This window comes from Chiroxiphia lanceolata, chromosome 4 (assembly GCF_009829145.1).
Source record: "Chiroxiphia lanceolata isolate bChiLan1 chromosome 4, bChiLan1.pri, whole genome shotgun sequence".
NCBI classification, from domain to species: domain Eukaryota; kingdom Metazoa; phylum Chordata; class Aves; order Passeriformes; family Pipridae; genus Chiroxiphia; species Chiroxiphia lanceolata.
In genome coordinates this window covers 12563065-12587304 of record NC_045640.1, presented here as the reverse complement: position 1 = coordinate 12587304, position 24240 = coordinate 12563065, and the positions used below count along the sequence as shown (strand labels likewise).

The 24240-nt window shown below is 39.4% G+C and overlaps 1 protein-coding gene across 6 annotated transcripts in view; it reads left to right on the top strand.

Moving 5' to 3' along the window:
- The window catches only part of TBC1D14 (TBC1 domain family member 14), a 70885-nt gene extending 47194 nt beyond the window's left edge, over positions 1–23691 (top strand). For 5 of the 6 annotated variants that reach the window (XM_032685329.1, XM_032685330.1, XM_032685333.1 and 2 more), the window contains 8 exons: positions 301–407; positions 1314–1394; positions 2806–2900; positions 3949–4020; positions 5359–5487; positions 8455–8564; positions 18638–18896; positions 20384–23691. In XM_032685329.1, the coding sequence (XP_032541220.1) occupies positions 301–407; positions 1314–1394; positions 2806–2900; positions 3949–4020; positions 5359–5487; positions 8455–8564; positions 18638–18896; positions 20384–20449 (919 nt within the window). In that variant the 3' untranslated portion in view covers positions 20450–23691. The other variant, XM_032685331.1, reaches the window with a different exon arrangement.
- The last annotated feature ends 549 nt before the right edge of the window (positions 23692–24240 follow it).

Below are 24240 nucleotides of genomic sequence, written 5' to 3'. Positions count from 1 at the left end.
TAGTGGCATAGGTATGGACTTCTTTTCATTTGTTCCCTATGGTTTTTGCTGGTCAAGTGTGGTTGCAGATTGTGGGTGCTGTGATTGCAGTACCTCTGTCAAAATAAGCCATTACCTTGGAAGGAAGTAAGATTTCCTTCGCAGTTCAAAACAAAATAATACAAAAGAATGGGTGTGTGCAAATTGCATTCTTGGCCTGTTGATTTTGGTTGGGATCCCTTCAGCAGTGGTAGGAGGACACATTTGTGATTCATCAGGCAATGAAATATTTGTTAGAATGATCCATTTTTCTTTAAACAGGTGTTGTTCCCGTAAAGTTCGAGAGCTGTGGTGGCAGGGCATTCCCCCGAGTGTGAGAGGCAAAGTCTGGAGCTTGGCAATTGGCAACGAGTTAAACATCACCCATGGTGAGGCTGTTGTTCTGTTGACATACAAAGCAACAAATAGTCAAGGGGCAATCGTGTATCTGCTATGGTGTATCAGAACCTGAGGTGTGGGTGTGAGGAAATGTTATCTAGTTATGCCTTTTCACAGTGCTTTGATGTGTTTTGTTCAAAAATACAGTGTCTTTTAATCTTGTAGCTGTTCTAGGACTGCTGCTGTGAATTGTTCCTGATAATTACTGTCACTGTTTTTTGCTTTGATGTTAGATGGACATGGTCAGAATTAATGACTCAAGGTTTTCTTTTTCTTTTTGAAACTTAGAACTGTTGTTAATTTTTGTAATGCCTATAAATATGCATGTAGTGTGCTCCCTTTGATTTGAAGCTAGACAAGAGGTTTGTAAGAGATTAAAAGACCCCTGGGAAGATTTGTACTTTTGTTTGTGTGTTTGTGAAAATAGAAATAATGTTCTGCTTCCAAGTGCAGAAAAATACAGGTCTGAAAGACTAATATATGTAATTAATTCCAACATGGAAATGGGGTAGACTGCCTGTACTCCTGCTCTATGGTGCTGCTTTTGTGTGCTTTTTTTGGCTTAGTTACCTTGGGTGTAGTTCTTACATGGAATTTGCTAGACTTGCCTAATTATCCATTCAGACTATAATTTTGAATATCCATGCTCTGGAAGAAAAAGTAAATACTTGAACATAAAATGCAACTTATGCCTGGATTGCCTTTCCTTTTCACTTAATCTGAATTTAGAGGTCAGTGGAACAAGTCTTTCAAAACCATAACCTAGTCAGAAGTTCAGCTACTATGTTAGAGAGAAATGTTACTTGTTAGGATTAGGGCAGCATTGTCCATGTGATGGGTAGTGGACATGAGCATGTTCAAATAATGGACTTGGTTTTCTGTTTTGCTTTGTCCAGAACTGTATGATATTTGCCTGGCTCGTGCCAAAGAGAAGTGGCGATCACTTAGCACAGGAGGGGCTGAAGTAGAATGTGAAGGTATGCTCTTTGCAAATGACTTATGCTGTGTCAAAGAATAAGAGATTTTGTAAAATCGTTCCTTAAAATGAAAAGCACTTATTTTAAACAAAAAATTTCGTCTATGAAGATTTGTTCTGGTAAAAAGGAAATGTCTTTTTGTGGAAGCAAGGAATAGCTGTATCATTCTCACTGAAATGATGGTCTCTTATAAAGCACACTTATTAATTTTTCTTTATAAACAATCTCTAGGTACAGGTCTTATTTTGATATAAATTTGTAGGAAAACTGGGGAAGTTTGGGGATTATCATTTGAACTGCAACACTAAAATACTTTTCTGCATCTCTGGTTTTAGAATTGAAACTCAAATTATAGCAGAAAGTTGTATTTTAGTCCCTTACTGCAGCTTTGAGCCAATCTCTGGGGTGTGTTTCAGAGAGCAGCAATTTATTTTTGCAGACAAAGTGGTTTGAGATTTACTAATTAATTGGAAGAGTTGTCTGGTGTTGAGAGAGTATAAAACTACATGCAAATGAAATTGCCTTTGGTAAGTAATTATGCTGAGCAGAGCAGGAAAAGGAGAACACACATACTGTCATTTATAAGCAGAAAAATATTTTGGATTAGAAATCCCCTACTTTGTTCTCTTAAGATTGTCTACATCTTAAGTAAGATGGCATCTAGTACATTTCCAACTTCCTCTTTATTTTCTGGAGTGTAGATGCTCATGTGATTGGTACAAACATTGGCTAGTGACAGCTCTTGTTTTTTGATTGCTCAGTAAGCAGCAGTAGGTAATTCCCATCTGTACTTACCAGAACAGACAGAATACCAATAAACCCTCGATATCAGAAACAAAACTAATGCTATAGAAATGTATTTTGTATGAGATCTGTTTCAGTTATGGAGAGTGAATTATAGTGTCCATTATCTTTAACGACACATACAAAGACCAAAATCTGTGAATTTGAAAGGAGAGCTGATGGTAGTAGAGATGGGTGGTATCCATCAAATGCTGCTGCTTTAGGACTCTCCCACCACAGCCTTTCCACAGAGGCTGCTACTTCAGGAGCCACTTGGAAGCCTTGTTGGAGGTGAAGGGATCACAGGTTAACAGGCTTGTGTCTGTCTAATGATTTTCAGCAGATAACAGTGAAGTACCTGACCTGCCTTGCCCTGTGTCTTTCCCCACATCACTTCAAAACAAATTAAGGGTCACTGTGCACTATAGGGTTGCTCTAGGTCAGGCCAGACTTGCTGCTTAGCCTGTGTGCTGAATTCATGGAATTGTTCTATCTGTAGCCTTATTCCCTAGCATTCACATCAAAATAAATGAGCTGTGCAAAAGCTAACCCTTACTGGAAAATAGAAAAAAGACCAAAGAGTGTACACTGATCCATCTAATAAATGCGGTAACTTTGACTTTTGCAGATGCTGGATTTTCTGCAGCTGACAGAGAAGCAAGCTTGGAGTTAATAAAACTGGATATCTCAAGAACATTTCCTAGTCTTTGTATATTCCAGCAGGTAAACGATGTTAACTTTTGTCTTGACTTCTCAGGGAAACTAAGTTTACATAACTTTGCCTGTCCCTTGGTTGAACAGCCCATTGAGTTCAAATCTGAAGCAGTAAGCATCTTGAGAGGATAAAGTTCCTAAAGATTTTGGAAAACTGTAAATAATCTAGAAAAGAGTAACCTCGAGGTACTGTCTTATACATTTGGAAGAGACAAAACCCCAATGTGTTGGTTAATCATTGTGATTCATTTAACTTAGTTCATGCTGATTTCTGTCTGGTGAAGTGATGCAGGTGAGTGTTTCCAAGTCAGTGAATCAGCATCACTGGGTTGCAAATAGATGCTGAGAGAGAGAGCACAGCTCAAGCAAACAACATTTGTTGGCCTTTTTTTTGGTTCAATGCAAGACTAATTTAGCTTGTATGGTTTTGATGTGCTTTAGTGACTCACTTGAATCGGATTTTGTCCTTCTCTGCACAGATTTCAGCAGTCCTGTAAAAAGGTTAGATTGTGATAAATCACCATTTTTGGGTGAAAATTTCCCTTTTGAAATTCTCAGTCACAGTACTCAGTGCAAGATATGGCAGCTGTTAATAGTCAACAATGTGAAATTCTTCTTAGCTGCACGTGTCATTCTTGATACGTTCTGTGTGTGTTGTGGCAGATTGTTGTTTTGACTGTTTCTTTCATGGTCGAATTCTGCCTCCAATCTTAAAGACAATTAAGCGGTTTGCATTGTCGTTCTGCTTTCTTGGCACTGTTGTCAAAGTGCTGCTGAGCTATAAGGAATCTCTTAGGCTTGCATTCCTCTTGTATAAGTATTTAATAGGTAATTGATGTATTGGATGAACTGTACCTATATCTAATAAATGGGGTTTGGAGGACTGTTTCATGCTCTTAAAGCCAAAATTATTTGGAATGCTTTGGGCTGTTCTAAGCTGCATTGGGAAAGAACATGTCCTTCATCAGCAGTAATAGAGACCATCTTTAGCACTGAAGAATTTTTAACATGTTTGTTGTATAATCAGATGTATTGTCTTGTTTTTGTTTAATTATAGGGTGGTCCTTACCATGACACGTTGCACAGTATTTTAGGAGCCTATACTTGTTACAGACCTGATGTAGGCTATGTAAGTGAAGAATTTTTTTTTTTCAGGGGTAGAGGGGGAGGATTATGGGGAGGGAGGATTGTGTTAATCAGTCCTTTGTAGGGCATATATTAAATGATTTTATGAAAGCTTGTTGGGGTCTGTGTGTGCTTTCCTCTATTTCAATACATGCTTGAAAAGTGTGTGTAACAGTTCTCTTCCTAAATTTAAGCTTTTTAACAGGTTAAGTGGAAAAATCAAAGGGACATACTTGTACTCAAAAATACATACTTTGAAAATTGAAGTCAAAGAGAAGGTGTAGTTAAATTGATTGTTTGAAGTACTTATTGTTAATATCAGTCTGAGACTCTGCTGTTGAGGTGAAATGATAGGCTTTTCTGTGCCTTAGCACTGAGTGCTTCTGGACCAGTCTCTAAAGCAATGCCATTGAAGCTGCATGAGCTCCCTCATAGTGTTTGAAGTAGTGATTATGAGAGCACTGAGTGGATTTCAGATGCTTCATTTAGTCTCTTTTCCAAGAGCAGGCTTATGTATGGAGGCTTGTTCTTTGTTCAGGAGCAGTATTTTAGACAAGGCAGATGTAGAAAGGTGATGTTTCTATTCTGTAGGTAGCATATAATGCTTGGCAAGAGCTGCTGAACATGACTGCCAGAAAAGGAAACAAAGGGCAGGTCAGCTGATGTGCTTCCTTTGGGGCAGCAACAACCTGTTGTGTTGGGAAGGAGCTGGTTCCTCAGGTTTGCAGGAATGGCTGTCACACCTTAATCCATGTGACTCTGTAATGGCAGCACTACACCCTCAGAGTGAGAGAGCTTTGCCTGGATTCCATAACAGGCTTTGTAGAAAAAGAGAACAATGTCATGAGCTTATGGTAAATGAAACAAGAGTTTAAATCTTAAAACAGTATTATTTGTCAAATGAGTCACTGCAGTTGTCTGTAACTGCTGGTAATTGATGGAAAAAGGAAAGTACAGGCTTTGTCTCTAGGGTCCAAGTCCAGCTTTCCACAAATAAGTCTATATGTGACCCATCCCTAGGAGAAGAGGGATTACTTAGAAACACCTTATTATTAAAAAAAAAATCTTTATTCTTTGTCTTTGAAAGTGCTGTCATCCTAACCTGTCTTACGAGTTTTACTTGGATACTTTGAAAGAAGGCATCATGGGGATTGTTAGCTTCTATGCTCTGAGCATGTGATACCAAAGGTCATGTGGGTTAAAAAAATCCTGCTTTTATGAAGGTTTCTCAAAATTCAGCCCCTCAGTGAGTGCATTAAACACTAGTGATCAGGAGGACAAAATGAAGAAGTCTTGGAAGAATACAGTCATTGCTGAATGGTAACACTTCTCCTTTCTTCAGGTACAGGGCATGTCATTCATAGCAGCAGTATTGATCTTGAACTTGGATACTGCAGATGCCTTCATTGCTTTTTCTAACCTTTTAAATAAACCCTGTCAGATGGCGTTTTTCCGTGTGGACCATGGCCTTGTGAGTATGCAAGAAAACTGTAATTGATGTGTTGTGGATAATGTGTAAGGAAAGTTTAAAAAGAAAAAAAATTATTGGATCAGTAGCTTGGAAAATAAGTCAGAATTTATTTTAAAGCAACATGCTTGATAAACTAAGAAACCCCAACGCACACATGCAGACTCCCTCAAAAAAGTCAGACTAAACCAAAGATCACCCCGTTTACCTTTTTGAATAGGCAGGTGAATGAAATTTTTGAGCAGCTACTTTATGATACTCAGAGAATATTTATGAGAATATTATTCCAGCAATTGGAAGCTGAAAACACCTTAATGTCGGAACTGTCTTGAAGGTGCTTTTTATTGTAGTCTAATGGGTTGCTAAAAACACTGTTGCAAGGAGAACCAGGTTTCCCTATAGCAGCTGTGTTTGAGTCCATCAGGCTCCTTTTCAGAGGAACAGACCCCTCCAGTTTTCAGTGGGAGCTGATTGCCTGTTTCTCTCTGGAGCATCTAAAATTCTATGTTGGCATGTACACTGAGCTACTGGTCTGTTATAGCAAAATAAGACACATCTCTATTTTACTTTAAAGGTGTTTTTATGTAAAATACGTGGTATTCTTTATTTCTTTCTCACCTTGTAATGCTCTGAAATAGGATCTGCTTCTCAAGAGTTCAAGTGGGAGAAATAAAGCAAGGGAATGCATGACATCAACAGTAGTAACTGTCATTGCTTAAACAGTAGGACACTAGATAACCTATCAGTATTTCCTGCTGGAAAAGCAGTGTGTAGTTCCTGTTGCAGTCCCTGATTCTCATGAGTTGTAAATGCCATGGGGAGATGCACCACAGTGCAGACAGCACTAGTAGCAGTATCAACTGTCTCCATTATAGCACGTGTAAGAAGAGGACATACTTATGCATTCACTGTGTAAATGTGGTTCTTGGGAAGTTGATTTTGGACTTGAATTGACTAGAATAAGATAAATATTTTTTTTAGCTGAGAGAATTGGAGTTTGGTGTGCTCTTGGATAGTGCTGTTTAGTTCTATTAGCCTGTCCAAATAGAGACTACGTGATAAATGTGTGCTTACAGAAGGGCAGAGATGGTGATAGATGAAATATTATTAATATATCATGAAAGCAAAAGCTATGATTTAACATCCCAAGGAAAATGTTGTACCTAAGGGAGTAGTGACACTAAAGTGAGACAGTTTTGGCTTCCTGTGGTTAGTATAGTGACCTGCTGTCTACACTCATCTTTTTGTGTCAGTTTTACAGCTTAATAAACAAACGCTGACTTGTTGTATAATAAATGAAAAAATGAAACCAGTGTAAGTTAGTTGTGTAAATTGTAGTAATTTATACCGGTTTAACTTGACTTCTTTTTTTGGTTAGTTTCATTAAACGACATTATTTTTCAATTAACACTGAATAAATGTCATGTTGACTGTTGATTTGATCATACAGATACCTGTACTACTGCCCACATTACTATCAATAGATGTGATTGTAGCACTTATGTGTAAGGTCCCGTCTCTAAAATGCTTCTGAAAGGAAGAGCTCCAGTAGAACTGTCTCACAGTGGTGCCAGCATGTTAGCAGGTCACTGTGGAAGCAGAACTTTCTGATGCATTACCTGCTTCCTTGTTTATACTCACAGATCTCGTGGGTGTTTGGATTTCATACATTTAAAAATCCCCACTGGGAAGCTGTTTCAGGTGCACAGTTCTCTAAGTGGGTTCCTGGATTTCTGCTGTCATGTTTGACATGAAGCTGTTTCTCAGTAACTGGTGGTTCAGAGATTTTATGTAACACTGGTTATTTCTGTAGCATACACCCATCTCTGATTGGCTTAAAGCCTTACACTCATACTGACTACCAGGCTCAGTTTTTTATTTGCCATGTTAATGAAGGTAGTCCACCATCTGTTACTTCATTTAGAGGAAATGGGAAAAATTTCTATGAGGACAATTAAAAAAGCTGGGAAAAAAATGCAGGACATAAATCTGTCAGGATTTCAGACAAGAGTCTCCAAAAGGATTCTCTTTTCCCTTTCCTGACATGGTGTTCTGGGGAGAAGTATGCTGCTGCAACTCATACTTTGAGGATATCACAACCTTTCCTTATTGCTTTTATTGGGATACTGTAGTTACTGCATCATTCAAGGACTTTGCCTAACTTTTCTCTCCATAGTATTAAGGAGGGTGGCTAAATAACCTTTTGTTTTTAACCCTTTGTTGAATTGGAAGATTTGTTTTTTCTTTGCCGTCTGTTATGGAATTTTACTAAATACTCGAATTTTAAAATAGCATAAAAGTCTTTGTGTTAAAAGCAGTGCAGTTCTGGGGGTTATGATGTCAGACAGTTACAATCTGTTTCTCTTGCACAGGTGTTTTGTCCCAACCTTTGAGTTTTCTGTGTGAACTTCATCTCTTCCTCTTTGCAATATAAATTATTGTCTAATTTTAAAATGTATGGTATTATGTTGGTATTAGAATATGATTAGAATATTAAAATAGCTTTGATGTTCGAATATGATTTATGACTGGAATCTACTGGACTCTTCCCTGTTGCTGTGGAGTATCAACATTATTTTAGTTTTGTATTTCATTATGTTCCATTGGGTCTCGGATTTTGTTCAGTATAATATTAAATTACTGCCACAAGCATAAAAAAACAACTCTGTTATATTTATTTTAAGAAATCTGCAAAAAAATTGTCTCCTGCTGGTATTTTTCTTTCCAAAGGAAGCTGGCCAAGACCCAAACCAATCATTATATTGTTTAGTATGAGAATGATATACAGAGTGGATCTTAAACTTTTCATGCTTGTAGATGCTGTCTTTTATGTAAATGTTTAGCTCTTTACAGTATCATGTAGTTCATCTGATCCTATTTAGAAGAGCATTAATCCAACAACAGATAATGCATTTAAGCCTGTTAATAACACAGCTAACTGCTTTTTTTCTTCCCATTGTGTTTTCCCAGATGTTGACTTACTTTGCCGCATTTGAGGTATTCTTTGAAGAAAATCTGCCAAAGTTATTTGCTCACTTCAAAAAAAATAACTTAACTCCAGACATCTATCTAATTGATTGGTAAGGCATTGAAAGTGTAATTACTAATGTGCATACTAACATATAGCTCCGTGTCAGTATTCATGACAGAAACTGGGATGTTCTTACCTGGCTTAATGTTCGTTCAAGATAAAGGCATTATATTTTTGTTCAGTACTTGAGTTGTCATTCCAAATCATTCCCACATACTTCTGTGATGTTTAACATCTGTCTAACCTTTATTATTGTACTTACATTGAGTTGGAAGCTTATCTGGAAATACTGCTGTATAGCAGTGTTTATCCATATTTAGTGCCTGTTTGGAATATCTTGTGAGAAAACCTGTTAGTCTTTCTATTGCATGTGCTGGTGTGTACCAGGGTTGTGTATTCAGAAAGTATTGCTAGTCTTGCTTTTGAAATGTACAGTTTGTCCTGCACATAACAGGAACAGCGTAGTTAAAACATTTGTCCATATGACATAAAACCACAGAAAAGCTATTCCACTTAGCAGACAAGCAATTACAGTCTTTTTATAAGTTGAAACTGCTTTCCCTTTTAGTTCTAGTATACTCAGAACCTTTTTCCTTAGAGAGGAAAAAAGACAAGGATCTTAATTGCACTTCTGCCAAATTTCACTGTGGTGTTAGGCACTCCAAACTGAATGTTTGCATTTGTGCCTACCAAACTTTGGTTTGGGGCAGTTAAAATGTCTCTTTTCAGCAAGACTTTGTTGTTAATTTTGGGATTACATGAAAGCTTTTTTGTGAAAAATTGGTTTGCCCTTAAATTGTTGACAGATTTTTCTGTTCTCGGGTATCTGAGGAATACCTTCAGTAGAAGAATTAAGAGCCCAATGGTAACACCTTTTTTTTTCCCCTCTGAGATTAATAAGTTATTATTTTGGAAAACATTTCTACTGTTAATGCAATTCTAGCTGAACCACACTGGCAGTATCCTGATCTTTAAGATGTAGTTGGTAGCACTGAACGTGTTGCTCATCTGTTAGACAGAAATAGATTTAAAGTAAATCAGTCCAATCCAACAGCTCAGAGTTTGAATACGTGACTTTTCATAGGATCATAGAATTACTGGGGCATTGGAACAGTCCTCTGGAGATCATCTAGTCTAAACCCCTGCTCAAAGCTAGAGCAGGGTGCTTGGGACCTTGTCCAGCTGGGTCTTGAATATCTCCAAGAAAGGAGATTCCACAGTCTCTTCAGTCTGTTCCAGTGTTCAGCCACCCTTACAGTCAACAAGCTTTTTATTTTCTTAGGTTTAAATGGAATTTCCTGTATTTCATTTTGTGCTCCTTGGCTCTTGTCCTTTCACTGGATACAACTGGGAAGAGTCTGGCTCTGTCTTCTTTACATCCTCCTACCAAGTGTTTTTAGACATTTAGGTCTGAGCCATCTCTTCTCCCAGCTGAAGAGTACCAGCCTGCTCAGCCTCTCCCTGTGTATCAGGTACCCCAAGCCTTTAGTCACATTCATGGTGAGCTGGACTTGCTCCAGTATATCCATGTCTCTCTTGTACTGAGAAGCCCAGTGCTGAGTAGGTGGGTGAGCTGCTGTGGCATGCTGGCAGTGCTGCTCCTGCTGCAGCCCAGGATTTGTGGTGGTCTTTGCTGCAGTTGCTGGCTTAAATTCAGTGTGGTGTCCACCAGGACCTCCATGTCCTTTTCTGCAAAGCTGCTTTACAACCACTTGGTTTCCCAAATGTACTGGTACCTGGGCTTATTTCCTACCCAAGTGCAGGACTTGGCATTTCCCTTTGCAGGATGTCATGGGATTCATGATGGCTCACTTCTGCAGTGTCTCCAGGTTGCAGTGGAGTGGTGTATCAGCCACCCCTCCCAGCTTTTATCACCTGCAGATGTGCTGAGGGTACGGTCTGACCCATCATCTGGGTCCTTAATGAAGACATTTAAAAGTGTTGGATGAATATCAAACCCTGGAGTACACTGCCAGTGGATTGACTTGAAGCTATACTTCATGCCACTAATGACAACCTTCTGAGCTTGGCAGTGCCACCTGGTTTTCAGTCCACCTCACTGTCCATTTGTCTAATCCATACTTCATCAGTTTATCAACAAGGATTTTATGGGATACAGCATTGAAAACCTTGCTAACATCAAGATACACAACCTTCATTGCTTTCCCCTCTTCCGCCAAGCCAGTCATATCATTGAATAAAGCAATGAAGTTTGATCAGGCATGATTTTGCCTTGATAAATCCATATTGGCTTCTCCTAGTCACCTTTTTGACCATCATATTTTTGAAATGATCTCTAGGACTTTTTCTTCTGTTACTTTCTCAGGGATGGGATTGAAACCAACCAGCCTGTAGTTTGCTGGATCCTGCCTCTTGAATATAGGAGTGACCTTTGTTTCCTTCAAGTCCTGAGGAACCTGTCCTGATAACTGGGGTCTTTCAAAGATAGAGAGTGGCCTCACAACGACACCAGGCAGTTTCCCCACACACTTGTATATCCCCCATTCGTTTAAATATTCCCTAATGTGATCCTCCTCCAGCTAGGGTAAGGTTTCCTTGCACTTGGCTTTCCTGCTGGTCTGGAGGACCTGGGCTTCCTGAAGGCAAGTCTCAGTGAAGGCAGTGAGTACCACAGCCTTCTGAGTGACCTTTGTCACCAGGTTCCTTGCCCTGTTCAGCAGTGGGCTTGTGTTTTCCTTGATCTTTTTACCTGCTGGTGCAGGAAAATCCTTCTTGTTGTTAACATCCATTGCTGGATTCAACTACAAATGGACTTTTTATTTCCTAGCCCCTTCTCTGTATACTCAGGCAATGTTTCTGCATTTCTCCAGGGTCACCTCCTCTTCCTTCAGCCTCTTTTTATGCTTCCTCTTTATATTTGAGTTCTGTCAGGAGGTCCTTGTTTATCCCTACAGGCTTCCTGCTGCCTTTGCTTGAGTTCCTTGATTTGCATGTGCCTTTTGTACAGAGGGTGGTGTACCATGGGTTTTGTGTGACTTGGCTTTTACACTGGGATTAAATATTAATGCACCATGAGTAGGGCAATGAGAGGGTGTGTAATGTACAGGCTCATTTCTCCCAACATTTAATGGGAGAAATACCATTAGAAGGATTTTTTGACTGAAGGCTGAGGATATTAAACTGAACTAGATCTATGCCCAGAGTATGGAAAAAATACTAGGATAGGATAGAAGGGAAGAAAGAGAGCGGAGGCTGGTGTGTTCAGTGATAAGAGGAAAGGTGTTGAAATTGTGTTGCCTCAGACAATGTTGTAAAAAGCCAGTGTGTGGAGGAAGCAATTGAATAAAAGGGATATCAGAATAAGATGACTGTAAACATGTGGGAGAGTAACTGGATAAACAACATTGAAATCACCAGGTTATTGTATTTTTAATGGGTAATAATGTCAATAGCAAAAGGCAGTCCAGAAATAACATTGGCCTGTTACTTGATGGGGGTGGGCATTTCACAAACAGGACATAGACAAGGCAGAGGTGTTTAATGCCTTTGCTTTGGGCTTCAGCACCGGTAATGGGTTTTGGGGAGCCCTGAGCTGGAAGACCATGGCCGTGAGAATGATAAACTCCCATTTGACCCTGAGCTTCTGTGGGACTTGCTGCACCAGCTGGATGGTCTGTGGGGCCTGATGGGATTCATCCAAGAGTACTCAAAGAACTGGCTGATGTCACTGTGAGGCCTCTTTCAATGATTTTTGAATGATCTTGGGAACCTGGAGAGGTCCCAGTTGCCTGGAAGCTGGCTAACTGCTGTCCCAGTTTTCAAGACAGGCACAAAGGGAAACTACCAGCCTGTCATTCTCACTACAGCAACTGGTCAAATTATGGAGAGGATTATTCTGGGAGATACTGAAAAACACCTGAAGGACAATGCAGTCGTTGGTCACAGCCAGCACAGGTTCACAAAGCATAAGTCCTGCTTCGCCAACATCATTTCCTGTTATGACCCAGGTACCCTCCTAGATGATGTAATGTTTTTAGATTTCAGTAAACCTTTCGATACCCTCTCTTACAGGATCCTTCTGAACAAAATGAATAAACACATCATGGGCTGGGTGAGTAATTGGCTCATGGGTCAAGCACAGAGAGTAATAGTGAATGGGGTAACATCACAGTGGGGTTCCACAGGGCTCCATCTTGGGCCCTGTGCTTTTCAACATTGTCATGAATGACTTGGATGCAGGACTAGAAGGGATACGAAGCAAGTTCACAGATGACACTAAAGTGGAAAATCTACTGACTTCCTGGAAGGCAGGGAGGCTTCACAGAGGGACCTGGACAAATGAGAGGACTGGGCAATCACCAACCATAGGAAGTTCAACAAGGGAAAGTGCTGGATTCTGCACTTGGGATGGGCCAACCCAGTACAGACATGGGGAATGAGATGCTGGAAAGCAGTGTCAGGAAAGGGACCTGGATGTCCTGGTCAGTCACAAATTGAATGTGAGTCAGCAGTGCCCTGGCAGCCAGGAGGACCAACTGTGTCCTGGGAGGCATCAGACAAAGCATCACCAGCTGGTCCAGGGAGGGGATTGTCCCGCTCTGCTCTGCACTGGGGTGGCCTCACCTTGAATATTGTGGCAGCTTTGGGCACCACAAAATAAGAAAGATATTAAGCCATTAGAAAGTGTCCAAAGGAGGGCAACAAAGATGGTGAAGGGCCTTGAGGGGAAGCTGTATGAGGAGCAACATATATAAGGAACAACAGCAGAAATCAGAGATGTAGAAAAACAGACTCTTTTGACAAAAGGTTGAAGGGTTTATGTTCCTTTCAGCAGTTTCAGTAGATAGACTATTGTATTTTCTTGAGCAAACCTTTATGTGATCAGTTGTTCTCTCTTAGCACATATGTAGGGTAAAAAAAAACCAAACACAAAGCCAAAACAAAAACCACCAAAAGAAGAAAAAATTACAGACTTGTGAGCAAAGAACTGAAGCGATGAAGTCTGTGTTGAAGTGTTGTTGACGTGTTGAAGTGTTGTTGACGTTTTGAAGCACATCAGGTCCCCTTTTTGTTCCCTCTGTGGGTGTTGTTAAGAGCACTTGAAAAGAAACTTCAGACAGGAGTGACTGTGGATGGCACTTCTCAAAGTCTTTGTATCAGTGGACTGACAACCCGTAGCATTTCTTGCTGATTACCTGCATCCATATTCAAGCTGTTTATTTTAATTCCAAGGACAATTTACTGTGTTACTCCTGTCCCTAGAGAGTCACAACACTGTGATCTTGCACAGGGATGTAGGCTGTTCCAGATGGACCTGCCCAATCTTGTATTAAACTTTTTTACACTTGTCTTGAGCTAGACAGCTTGTACCACTCTGTCCTTAATTTTGTTAGGCAGAGCAGGTTGTATTTATCTATGTAAAACTTTCATATCTCATTCAAATGTATACGTGTATATGTGTGTAAGTGATGTATATGTGTGTGTGCATACACATGCATACTTTATACTTCAAAATACTTTGATCCTGTAGGAAACAGATTTAGATTTTTTTTTTTTTTAAATCACTGAGTGTGGCTGGAGTTTAAAGTCAGGGAAAAATAAGGTACAGTGTCACATTGAGTAGGCAGACCTTTTGCTTGTAAGTAGGAATCTTTGTGAAACAGCCTTGCTCTAACAGCATTACTTTTATTTAAATGAGCATTTGTTCTGAGCCCCCGAGGGATGCCTGCTGCTATTCCTGTGACTGGTGTGGTTACTGTGCAGGCATGTGTGCAGCAAAGCTCAGCTGGTGCCAGCTCTGGGAGGGCTCTAGGAGCCAGTACTGCACAGATCAGTTGCTGGGAAACCCTCCTATTCCTGCCACAATTACAGTGGAATCAACTAGTCTCCTTTGTGCTTCTTCCTGTAACCAGTGCTGCAGGGAATGACAGTAAAATTGGTGTGCTTAAATAATTTTTGAAGGGATGTGTTCCAAGGAAAAGAAATGCTGTGTGTGGGCCCAGCTGTGCAGGTGATGCACTGCTGCTCTGGGCTTTCTTGAGTAGAGGATTTAGAAAGGGGAGTCCCCCTGCCAGTTTAGTTCCCCCACTGCCTTCCATGATGGGAAAACTCCAAGGACTGAGTAGCTTTATTAAAAGGTACAGTGGCATGATTATCAGAGGATACCTGCCACAAGTAAGCTATCTTTTTTACAAAAAGACCCATGTGCTTCACACCCAAACTCCGACTGATAAATCTCACAGAAAGAATTCAAAGGCTATACAGGTTTTGACTTTTTTTTTGAGAATATAAAGGGGATCAGGTGTGAAAGAGCTGTAAAGAGCAATGTGCAGTCAGGTTCACAGAGAACAGAGGGAAATAGTGTGTCTGAATAGCCCAGTTTTGGCCTCTCACTCTGTCAGCTGATGTTCTGCAGGCTCTTGTGAGCAGAGCATAATGTGGATCTGCCAAGGACACATGCTGTCTATTTATGGCCTGCTGCCGCTATACAAACACCTCTTTATCCCTACTCAGAAAAATGATTTTGGCAATAATTATAGCCAAAGGCTGTGTTTGTACTGATGGATTGATCAGTGATTCTGTGGTATTACATGGACTGTGATTGTGCTCTGTGAACATGAACTTTCTATTGACACCGTGTGCTTGTTATGATAAAGGTCCAAGCCACTTTGTGTGGCCATTTTCCATGGGTGCTTCCAGTAAAATATTTATAAGCTTGCTCTGTGTTACTTTAAGAAAAGCATAGTCCACACTGCTGCCAAAAAATGCCACTTAGGATGATATTTTAAGTGCATGCCTCCTCATCAAAGAAAAAATGGACTGTAATTCTGTCTAAAGTTTTTTGGGGACATCCTGATTTTTTGAGTTGGAATTGTTACCAGACTCCAAAAGATCCCAGTCTTCAGCCCAGTTTACAGTGTGCTTATCCTTATGTCACTGCAGGTTGGGGTGGAATCAAGAGAAATATTGCAAGGTGAACAAGCGAGGCTTTTTGGTTGCTTCTGACTGGTTGGAAATTGCTTAGAAACATGCACAGTATTTATATTAGATTGATACATTTTACAATGCAATCCACTTTGCTGAGTGCTAAGAAGTTGCTCTGTTGCAGTCAGTATTTTATATTACACAATATTTACTTCTTTTTTTTTTTCTTGTAAGGAGCAAAGTAAATACTTCCACTTTTTTTTTTTTAAACTGTAATGATTTCACAATTTACAGACCTGAGAAAAGAACGTGTAGTGCAAGAAATACACAAGATCTGATTTGCATCAGTGTTGTGCGTGACTTGCCAATCTGAAATATGAGATACCTGTCTGCATTGCTGTTGGTAACAATATCTTATGAAGAGTTTTTAAGCAGAAAAGAAAGAGGAAAAAGGGTAGGATGGAAGAAAGAACAAAGGAATGAAAGCACAGAGCCTGTGATTATCATGGTAGCCGTGCTTTGCTTTCTTGATAACATTATGTTGTTGCTTTTCCTGTGAGCAGCAAATCAGCCAGGACTTCATGCATCTACCTCAAAGAACACTTTCATCGTAAGCAGATCTGGGGAGGAACAGGAGCTTCTGATACTTTTTTCCCTCTTCCAAACAGAGAGAGGCCAGTAGACTGCACCTGTGTTCCTGTGACCCTGACACCTCTGTGTGAGTTGGCTGTGCTGTCTGCACCTGGGACTTAGAGTGGTTGGAAGAGACCTGCAGACAGAAAATCATCCACAGTACAGAGGGAGCAGATCATGTGCAGGGAGTGTGCCAGTGCTGCTGAGAGCCACTGCTCTAACTGGTTCAGTCAGGCAACTGCTTTATTGCTGTGATAATTTCAGCTGGGTTTCGGACCAGTAGCTCAGATGTCTAATAAAAAACATCTTTTAATGGGAAATCTTTGAAGGGAGCAAATGCTGTATCCATTCTTAGCAGTGATTCCTACTGGTGTTTCATTGCTTGTTCTAGGGGGCCGAGTCTCTGTTCTTAGGGCTTGATGCCTCAATTCCATCCAAGGATTAATGAAAGTTAATTGCCTTGTGAAGTTCCTGCAAATGGTGCTTCCTTCCAAATTATGAAGAGCTCAGTGGCAAATACCTTATTTGATGTGACAGCTTTTTTGATGTGAGCAAATCTTCTCATACAAAAGTAGTGTTCTAATAAATAGTTCTTTCTTCTGACAGTTAATTTCCCACATAGTTGTAGATTTAATACACATGGGTTATTCGGGTTAGGTCTGAATCATGACAGAATAATACCTTTTGAGAATAAAAACAGTTCCAAAAAATTGGCATTGTTACTTATCTTTAACCAGGACTCATTTCTGGCTGGGTGTTTGCCTGCTGCTTGGTGACCAGGAAAGGACTCAGTTGAATTGCTTCCTATTACACCGTTCCTTTTAAATTGAAAAGCTGTTGCTGTTTCCTGTGCATGTGTGTGTATAGGCACAAGTCTTAACTGTGCTGTGTAGGTATTCTGTAGCAAGACAGTTTTACGTGGTGTGTGGCTGTACAAAAATATTGAAAAGATTATAAAGTCTGCAGTGCACCATCAGCCAGTAACCCAGAGAAAGAGCTTGTATTGTGCTGTTCTTTCACATTTGTGTATGTGTGTAAAATACATACATGAGCAATTTTGTGGTTTTTTTTTTCATCCCAGACTCTTGTTTATTTATTTTTATAGTTCTAATTTAACTCTTTGGAGAACAGAATTTAAATGATTTCCACTTGTTATAAAAAGATTGCAATGAGATGAAAAAAACCAAAAAAAGTAAAATCCTAAGGATCATAAACCTGCAATTCACTTGTCACCTGAGCTTGTGCAAACGTTAGTTTTGTCTTGATGTTTCTAAACTGAATATATTTTCCCTTTTTTCTGTCATGTGCTGATTCATACAGAAGCTGGATACTTGATGCATCATTCAAATAATCTTGTAAAAAGCAGATACTGCAGAAAACCTTTGATTATTAGGATTTGCTGTGAAAATACATTAATTCATGTTCCATACCTATATATGTGTGTGTATGTATCTGTTCAATTTTATTTTTTAATGTAAATCCGAGTTTCTTAAATGAAAAACTTGGAGGGGATAGAGGATAGTCTTAAACACAGCATAGCTGCTGTTCGATTCAACATACTTGAAAGGGACTTTTTTGTGAAAAGCCCTGGAAAGGTTTGATTTAAATTTGAGCCTTTGCTGACCTCTGCTGGGGAGAGAATTCTTTGCAGTTTGACAGAGATTTTTGTGCGGTACATTTGGGAAGAAAAGTTCTCTCTGAATACTGAAGGAAAAAACCCCTGTAATTCTTTTCCCTTATATACTGTAAAGTGATTCCAGGAAACTCAATTCTCATCACTTGCTGTTGGGTCATTGTTGGTGGCAATGAGAGCTTGTACTCTGCTGCGTAACCTGTGTTGGATAGAGAGAGAGGGGGGAGCAGCTTCGTGTTCCTGCCTGCAAGGCTGTCAGCATTTTGGTGAAGGAAGAAATGTGCTCTTGGTAGTTAATGTAAGTACAGTTTTAGCAACTGGGAGAAGATTCTTGCTCTGCCATTACCCTTTTTCTTTGGGGATCACATCCCTTCAGTCACACCTGAGCCACCATCTTATCACAGCTATCTGGACCTTCTCTCTGGACATCCTGCTGTTTCTCTCAACTTGTGAGAGGTTAAGCTGATCTTTCCTCCAAAAGTCATGCTGTTATTATTTTGCCAGTCAATCAAGCCTAGAACACACGAGTTTATTTTACACATCTCTTTTATCTGATCCACAAAATTCCCTTTGCAGTTTGTCTTAAGGTTCATCTTCTTGTATTTTCGCAGCTGAAACTTCATCAATCCTCAACTCTGAATTGATGATTAAATAGGCCTTTGATTATAGCTGTGATCAGTGCGTGCCCATCGTAAAACCGTATATGTTGTGTCCTTGGTGTGATCCAAGAAAATCAAACTTGGAGACTCAGGCTGATAGCAAGATGCCTTACTGGTTGTACAGTTTGATATTGTTTTGTGGGTTGGTATGCTGCAACTAAGAGAAGTACTTCTGAAAACCAGAAAGGCATATTCAGTTATAAATATTTGAGAAGCCTCAAACTTTTACTGGTGGTCGGTCTGTGTCCTTCTGCAACTACCCAAGACGTTTTTCTTGTCCAGTAACTCTGAAAATTTTGTTCCATTTTTCAGGATATTCACATTGTACAGCAAATCTTTGCCACTAGACTTGGCATGTCGTGTCTGGGATGTGTTCTGCCGTGATGGAGAAGAGTTCTTATTCCGTACAGCGCTGGGAATATTAAAACTTTTTGAAGATATTTTGACTAAAATGGACTTCATTCATATAGCCCAGTTTTTAACAAAGCTACCTGAGGACTTGCCTTCAGAAGAGTTCTTCACATCTATTGCTGCCATTCAGATGCAAAGTAGAAACAAAAAATGGGCTCAGGTAAAGAGGATGTCAATATTTGATAACTGATGATTGTACTGTACTCATGAAAATGGGGTTTGGCAACATCTGGAAGAATGTTTTAGCAGAGCTAGTGTTTCATTTTAGAGGTAGGTGGGACTGTGTAGCTCACTCCATGCTTTTAGCATAGGTTGAGGTGAGTGGATTCCCTGAGCTTACTCTCCTCTGGAAAGGGAGAACTCAGCCAACATTCAAAATTGAAATGTTGAGTGCAATTGATGAAGTGTCACACAGCTTTTAAAATTTATCAATTACAAAGGCTGCTGGCAACATTACAAGTTGATATTTGTAAGCAGAAATTCACTCTTTGGGAGATGATGACAATTTATCAGGACACATTATCATACAGTTGTCATCTTTAATTTTCTTGAGGATCTCTTCTGCCTGATTTAGGGTTGTACAAAAGTGATTGCATCTCTGACTTCTTTACTGAGATTTGTCATGTGATTTCAGAAATAGTCTCATCACTGTAATTTCAGCTAAATTCCAGTTTAAAGAAAAAGGATATGTCATCTGAATGTGGAAATGGTTAAGTGGCTGTAGCAGCCATTCATGCTGGAGAGTGGAAACCCCCTTTTTCATTTTTGTTTTTAATTTGTTCAAAGCAGTAATACAGCCCACTTCACTAGTTATTCTGTAACAGAGCTCTGCCCATCCTACCCAGTTATCTTTTTGCAGTGAAACGGAAAGGTGATGTTAAATGTGGTGGTTGGGGCAATTTGGCTGCAACTGGGTGTGTATGGTCCTTTCCTAGGGTAGAAATCTACCTGTAGGTGCTGGGGATTGCCAGCTTGCTCTTTGAGGTGAAGATTTCTGACCTTCACAACAGGAGTAGCTTGTAGCCCTCTGAGCCTTATGTGGTGTGTGAGAGGGAGCACAGCCTGCACTGCCCACCCCAGAGCAGCACAGGGACAGCGTGTCCTCCCTGACACCACCTTCCTCACAGAGTAGTTGGCATTTGACCTCTGGCCTTGGTCCTAAGTCATAAGCACAGATCCAGCTTTGTTTCTTTCCTCAAGAACATTTTTCAGCCAGTCTCTGTAAGTATCCTCCCAGTCTCATTCCTCATTCAGTTGACCTCACTCACCTTCTTTAAATGTGTCATGTGCACGTGAGGATTACATTCCAAATAAATTCTCAGCCTGCTGCTGCTTCCCTTGCAGGGAAAGAGAGATAGGGGTCCTGTTCTGCCAAGTACCCCTAATAACAGGCTTCAAAAGTGGACTTTAAACCTTTGTTAAATCCATTTCTATCTACCACACCACAAGGGCTTATGGCAGAGGCCTCTGTCAGTGGAGAGGTTCTGTAAATTTGATTACATTTAGTTGTTAAAATACATTAATGTTAAAATACATTAGTATTAATACATAATTAAATAACAAATTGGAAACTCTTCAGACAATGAATTATTGAGTCATTTTTAAAATCTAATCTTTTTCTTCTCTCTCATTCCTTGAAATATCTAGATACTGGCTGCTCTGCAGAAAGATAATCGGGAAATGGAAAAAGGAAGCCCTTCACTCAAACGTTAACGTTGGGTTTGCCTCCTGTGACTCAAAGGAAAAGAGCTAAAGTGGCAGAACTGTTGAGTACTGTTTGACATGTATGAGCCTGCAAATCAAAGTGTTATTTCAGAGTTTTGTTTAGTAGTAGGATAGCCTTAAAGGGGAGAGAAGAAAAATAAGGAGGAGGAAGAGGAAAAAAATTTAAAAAAAAGGAAGGAAATCAGGGGATAAACCCCTTATAAATTAAACCTAGGCTTAGCCTTAAACTTTTAGTGGTATGAGCATATGCTGTGAAGAGCATTACACATTCTGTACTTCTGATGAGAGCAGTGAAACAAAATAATATCAAGGGTTTAGATTTTTCTAAATTTCTTTCCTGTGGTGTTTTAAAAGACTGGACATTCAGCAATGTTGGTTGCTGTAAAAGCTATTCCCCTGTTTCATTCTTAGGCAGGATATATTTCCAATACCTATAAAAGTCACTGGATCTGGATTTTAAATAACTGGTGCTGGAATTTATAGTTCAATGATGTGAGGACCATTTCTTTAGAAATGCTTCTATTTTATAGGCTGTGGGTCCCATTTACCAAAGAAATCATGTAGATGTAGAATTACATTCCTTTCTTTAATAAGAAAAAGTTAAGTAGAAAGTAACCTTGGAAGAGAAGTCACACTAGCAGTGCAAAACCAATTATTCTTCAAGATGCCTTGGAAATCTGGATGCATATGGAGGAAATTCCATTAATCAGACTAGATTCTAAACTCACCCAGAGGGTTCTAGTATTAAGCTGGCATCATTTCCCAATTGTACTCTCTTTCCTCTGGTTAAAACCAGGGTCACATACTACTAGAGGTGTAGTGTCTCCACTCACACAGTGTGTCTCCAGTCACACTGATGAAACTGTGGGCTGAGCAGATAAACTGAGAAATGGTTAAAAGCAATTTTGATAGTTACTTTAAACCCCAGCTCTGCTCCCTGGCAAAGCTGAGGAGGAAGGGTGAGGGGAGCAGTCATGTTCCGCAACGCTGCTGCTGGAAAGAAAAGTTCTGTGGGATCTCCTGGATCTGCTGCTGCTGCTCCAGGGGAAAAGCGTTATGTGGAGCTAATCATACAGTGACAAGTGAAAGAAGTTTATTGGGAAATGTACCAGACAAACACCATCAGGATAAGTACAAGCTGTCATTCCGAGTGTTTTATCTGGCCTCTAATGTATGAGAGCAAATTACAGCGGCAGCAAAGTGCAGTTATATAAACCCCCCTTACACATCTCAGATCCCCTCTGCCTCCAGATGAATGTTGAAGGGCAAATCACGAGTGCCTCTGCTTTACAAGAATGTTTATCACGTAGTGTGTAGTATAAAATCTATTTTATAATCATGATCATTGAAAAGGGAAATGTAACTAAAGCAATATTTGTGTTAACTGTAAACAGGGGTTGCTAAATCCTCGAGCTGTGTGGTCAGCAGTTTCCCAATGCTCTTCAGTCTGGTTTATGCTGATTATTTTGGCATAGTCTGAATGAAACAATGAGAAGAATAGTTGTACACTGCTCAACTCAACATTTAATGTAAAGTATTGTGGGACATAATCAAAATACTGTCTTCTGGTACAGACAGCATTACTGTGAGGGATAATTTGATTGTAATGTTAAGAAGAGTGAGAACAAGATTTGCTGGTAAGTGAGGACTCATAATCACTTTGAAAGATGTGTAATGCAAATACAGCCTGCAAGTCTGATACCTCATTGACCTCTTTTCCTGTTCACTTCGTGTACCTGGTGTAATGGATGTGGATTTTTTGTTGGTCGTCTTAATTGCTCCACAAGACTTCTTCTAGGTCATCACTTACTGAAAATAGACATTAAGACGTTGATAGGAAATGTGTTAATTCTCCCAGAATTTGTACAGCTTAGGTCCTCCAGTGACTGGTACTTGTATGCTACGTTGCTTTGAAGTGCAGTAGAAAGCAGAAAGGTCAGTAAGTGTTTTTTAATATTACTTTTTCTATTGCTACAATAAATATGCCTTTCCATGAAGGATACGAGAGGCCTACCATCCAAAACATTTGCACTATGCTTTTAAACGGTTTATTAAACACGGAGAGAACTTCTTCCTCAGTATACATTTTTAGGTAGTACTGTAACTGGCTTTGCAATTTAAGTTTTCATTGCAACCACGTTTGTATTTCCTTTTGAAACAAGTCTACAGGTGTGGCTCATTTGTCTGGTTAAAAATGCATTTTTTAGCTACTTAGGTATGTTGGCAGCCATCGACAGCCTGTTCTTTTTCTCTTCTCAATAAGATGTTGAATGTAACAGTGACAGTGGGCACAGCTGTAGGGAAAAAGGCCTGCTGCAACACTTGTGCACTGTTTGTTACTTGCAAATGTAATTATTTTGCTTTTGTGATTTGATCTTTCTGTTCTTAGAAGTTGTATATATTTTCTAAATGATTTCTTTGTGTATATAAGGTATGTTCTTTAATGAAGAAACAGCAATGCAATAAGGAGCTTTGCACAGTTTGTTTTCAGACAAAATACATGTGAAAAAAATAATCACCTGCCTAAACATGCAATTGTTTCAACTTCTCAGTAACTTGATTTGAAGGTAATGCTTGAATTTTGATAAAAACCAGAGATGAGTAGTAAAGGGCATAGAATTACTTGCCAGTGAGCTTTTTAAGTGTCTTGCAGCATACCAAATCTCTTAATTAGCTATTACAGAAACCTTCCTTAAGGAATTCAGGGAATTGGATTAAAGAATTTGACAATTTTATTGTTCAGGTGCTTGAGAGTATCTGTAACAAGATGCATGAGATTTTCTTTCATTGAGCAAATGTCCCCATCAAGCAAACTTTCTTTTCTTCATGGGTTTAAGGAAAAATAAAACTGCTGCAATGCACAGAAGTGCCACTCTACATGCAGCAGATCAGAGAAACCAGAAAACTTCAACCAGCTTTGAGATTCTGTACAATCTGCACTTTATAATAAAGCAGTTTTGCAACTTTGATCTGCAGTCAATCATTAACATTATTTCACTTAGTAAACAATTTCAATCGGAAAAAATGGTACCTTGTAACAGGTTATTTTTGAATGTTTTAAAAAGTAGAATGACATATAGAGAACTATTGATACATCCCCTGTACATCATGTTTAAATTGGGTTTCTGTAGTTACCACGTTTGTTTTGTTTAGATATGTGTATCAAACTGAAACTTTTTTCAACTGTAAATATATGGTTTTGTTAAATAAAGTCATGTAAAGTTATCTTAGTCACCTGTTGTCAGTGTAATTCAGAACCCAAAATCCCAGTACCTCTCTGTTTCTTCACAAGCTTCTCCAGCAGTTTTTGTCTGTCCAAAAAGAGGACTTCAGACCATTTATGTATTGAAGGTGGAGGACTTTTTGCTGATGCTTTCCAAGTTAAAATACCTTTTAAATTATATGAGACAATTAGAAGATTTAATACCTTATGCTGTCCATGCTTTAATCCCATTTCATACACCTTTCTCTGGACTAGGTCTGAGAGCTGATAAATATATTATGAAAAATAGCTGTAAATACATTTCTGTGATGTGCAAAACTCAGAAATGCCTGAATACATTATCCTGTCTTTTTTTTTTGAAAAGAAGAAATCTTGGTTTATTGCAGGTTTTATAATCACAAAGCATTTTTATGCCTAAGGTGGTATTGTTTTATCTTACATAGGCATAACTTCAGAGCCTGAAGTGGAGAGGCTTCCTGTTGCTTAACTGAAAAGAGGCTGAAGCACCAAATAAAAGATGGATAAAAGAGTGGAGAGAGAAGGCAGTACTCGGGCA